The following is a 3,458-nucleotide window of genomic DNA, read 5'->3' as shown; positions in this document are numbered from 1 at the left end:
TATATGCTTTTTTCCATTTACAGTGTCAACTTTAAAACTTGATAACCTACTTGTGGGACTCCTAGCTGTTAACCTTAAAATTTTAAATTCTAGAATCTCCAATTTTAAAGCACCCATCAATCCTCTAACGCAACTTATCAATGCAAAATACCTCCTGTTCCAACAATCTGCCCCTCTAATTATGATTGTGATTTAACTTTTATAAACTCTGGGAAATAAAGCATGTGGCATTATCAAAGAAGAAAGCAAAATTCAGTTGAAAATTTACCACTTGCAGTGCTGTTCAAATCCATCTTGGGAAGAGGTGCCTGGACTTCGCAGAGGTGAGTGGGCAGCTGAGCGGCTGTGGGGGACAACAGGCTTATCAATCCCAAGAGTGACCTGCCCATTTCTTATGTACCCTTTTTTAAATCCCTTCATTAATGTTCAACACTTTTAGGGGAAAACATGAAGTAATCCGATTAAGAGGAAGTACAGATTCTACCAGGCAGATTTTTAAAAATTTTTTATGGTTTTTTAAAAATTTATTTTTGAGAGAGAGACAGCATGAGCAGGGGAGGGTCAGAGAGAGAGTGGGAGACACAGAAGCCAAAGACAGGCTTCAGGCTCTGAGCTAGCTGTCAGCACAGAGCCATGGGTTCATGGCTTGAACCCACGAACCTTGAGATCATGACCTGAGCTGAAGTCGGATGTTTAACCAACTGAGCCACTCAGGCACCCCATCTACCAGGCAGTTTTAAAGATATCCTAATATCTTTCCAAATATGACTTAGAATCTATGCTCTCTCATTTACATACACATACGTATGTACATTTATATATTTAAAACATTTTGTTTTCCATAATGTTTTAGTACTCAGGCATTTTAATTATTTTGGCTTGATGTTATTTATAATTTTGGAAAGATCTACCTATGTTATATATTTTTAATTATTTAAAATAATTGAAAAAATTTTTAATGTTTTATTTATTTTAGAGACAGAACATGAGCGGGAAGGGGCAGAGAGAGAGGGAGACAGAGAATTGGAAGCAGGCTCCAGGCTCTGACCTGTCAGCACAGAGCCTGACGCAGGACTCAAACCCACGAATGTGAGATCATGACCTGAGCTGAAGCTTAACCGACGGATCCACCCAGTCACCCGTCTTTAAAAAATATGTTAATGTTTGTTTTTAGAAACGAGTACAAGCAGGAGGAGGGCGGGCAGAGGGAAAGGGAGACTGAATCCAAAGCAGGCTCCAGGCTCTGAGCTGTCAGCACATAGCCCAATGTTGCACTCAAACTCAAGAACTGTTGAAATCATGACCTGAGCTGAAGTTGGATACTTAACTGAGTCACCCAGGTGCCCCTCTTTTCTCTTTCTTTCTTTTTTTTTTTTTAAGTGTGAATATGAAGCCTGATGGGGGGCTTGAACTCACGAACTGGTTAAGTAAGATGCTTAACCGACTGAGCCACCCATGTGCCCCTATATTTTTCTTTCTTTCTTTTTTTAATGTTTATTTTTGAGAGAGAGAGAGAGAGAGACAGCGTGAGCGGGATAGGGGCAGAGAGAGAGGGAGACACAGAATCTGAAGCAGGCTTCAGGCTCTGAGCTGTCAGCACAGAGCCTGATGCAGGGCTCAAACCCACGAACCGTGAGATCATGAACTGAGCCAAAGCTGGATGCTCAACCGACTGGGCCACCTAGAGGCGCCCCTAAGCTTGTTTATTTTTGAGAGAGAGAGAAAGACAGAGACGGAGAGAGACAGAATCCCAGGCAGTCCCTGTGGGTTCCATCCCACAAACCCTGAGATGACCACCTGAGCCGAAATCAAGAGTTGAAGGCTTAATCAACTGAGCCACTCAGGTACCCCTTACTTCATATTTTCCTTGTTTTCCTCAGCTCTTACTGAAGCATTTTTTTCTATCACTAATAGTAAAGTTTATATGTCATTTTGCTAGTCTATATTCCATAGTTGTTCAAAAACAAACTGAGGTAGGTTTGTAGGTTGTATACCTGAAGGTATTTTGTAGATTGATTGAATTATATGATCAGATTTAAGTAAAGGAGATTATCCTTGATGATCTGGGTGAGGCTGAGAAAATCATGGGAAAGTGTTAAGAGCAAAGCTGGGCATTCCTGGAGGAAAGTCAGATCTGCAGACAGCATCTTCATCTGTGTAAGAGTTTCAGCCTGACCTTCAAGAGACTCTGCCCCAGAAATCTCATTTTTTAAAGAATGTTTATTTTGAGAGAGAGGGTGCGTGTGAGCATGGGAGGGGCAGAGAGAGGGCAAATCCAAAGCAGGCTGCACTGTCAACCATGTACCATGAGATCATGACCCGAGTTGAAACCAAGAGTCAGACACTTAATTGAATGAGCCACCCAGCCACCCTCCAGAAATCTCATTCTTGCCTACAGATGCCACAGTTGTGTAAGCCAATTCTTTATAAAAAAGGTCTTTATGTGCATATGTATATATACATGTGCACACACGTGTACATATAAGTTCGCTAGTTTCCTATGAGTTCAGAATGCTACTGATCCTCTTTCTTTGGTTGACACTAAATGATACAGAGGTTAGTACTGGAGGTCATTCTATTAGAACAGACTTCTAGAGATACATTTGTATATATTACATATAATTTAAATATATATAAATATATTTAGGTCACCTGACCAGGCAAAGAAAACCATGTGAGGTGGTTGCAGAAGTTAAAGGAAATATGAATCGGTAATGGAAGAAAATAGTTAACAAAGCCAGCTATTACCTTTGACCATTTGCAGAAGTGAGGACATGATAATTATGAGAATTTTGCTATGAATCTGTTCATTTATTAAAATACTTGTTTTCTTCTCACATTCTCTAATGATCTAATATAAGATGCATTAACAATAGCTAACTTTATTATTATTTTAAGTAGGCTCTATGCCCAACATGGGGCCTGAACTTATGACCCCGAGATCAAGAGTCACATGCTCTGTACCCTGAGCTAGACAGGCATCCCAATAATAGTTAACTTTACATCATCGTATGTAGGGAGCATCAAAAGAGAAGGATGCACACCATCCAAGGACATTGCATCTCCTTTTGGAGACAGAATTAGCATGTTTCCATTGGAGGCAGGATAGTTTGCCATATTAGGCATAAATATCACTTACTAATTTTTGAATTGGAAATCATTTATTGTTCTAGAAGTGTATGGTTTACAGTTAGACAAGGTGTAGACAGAATGGTGACTTAAAATTTTTTTTTGTTTTTGTTTTTAAATATAGTTTATTGCCAAGTTGGTTTCCATATGACACCCAGTGCTCATCCCAACAAGTGCCTTCCTCCATGCCCATCACCCATTTTCCTCTCTCTCCCCCACCCACCAACAACCCTCAGTTTGTTCTCAGTATTTAAGAGTCTCTTGTGGTTTGCCTCCCTCTCCTTAACTATTTTTTCCCCTTCCCCTCACTTATGGTCCTCTGTTAAGTT

General features: G+C 40.1%; 1 protein-coding gene across 1 annotated transcript in view; it reads right to left on the bottom strand.

The window, feature by feature from the left end:
- The window catches only part of DUXB (double homeobox B), a 6,703-nt gene extending 6,410 nt beyond the window's left edge, over positions 1-293 (bottom strand). Inside the window, 1 exon segment of the mRNA XM_029924219.1 lies at positions 269-293. Coding sequence (XP_029780079.1) covers positions 269-293 — 25 coding nt within the window.
- Positions 294-3,458: the final 3,165 nt, after the last annotated feature.

The sequence above is a fragment of the Suricata suricatta genome, chromosome 16 (assembly GCF_006229205.1).
Source record: "Suricata suricatta isolate VVHF042 chromosome 16, meerkat_22Aug2017_6uvM2_HiC, whole genome shotgun sequence".
NCBI lineage: Eukaryota > Metazoa > Chordata > Mammalia > Carnivora > Herpestidae > Suricata > Suricata suricatta.
This window is presented reverse-complemented; position numbering and strand designations above follow the sequence as displayed.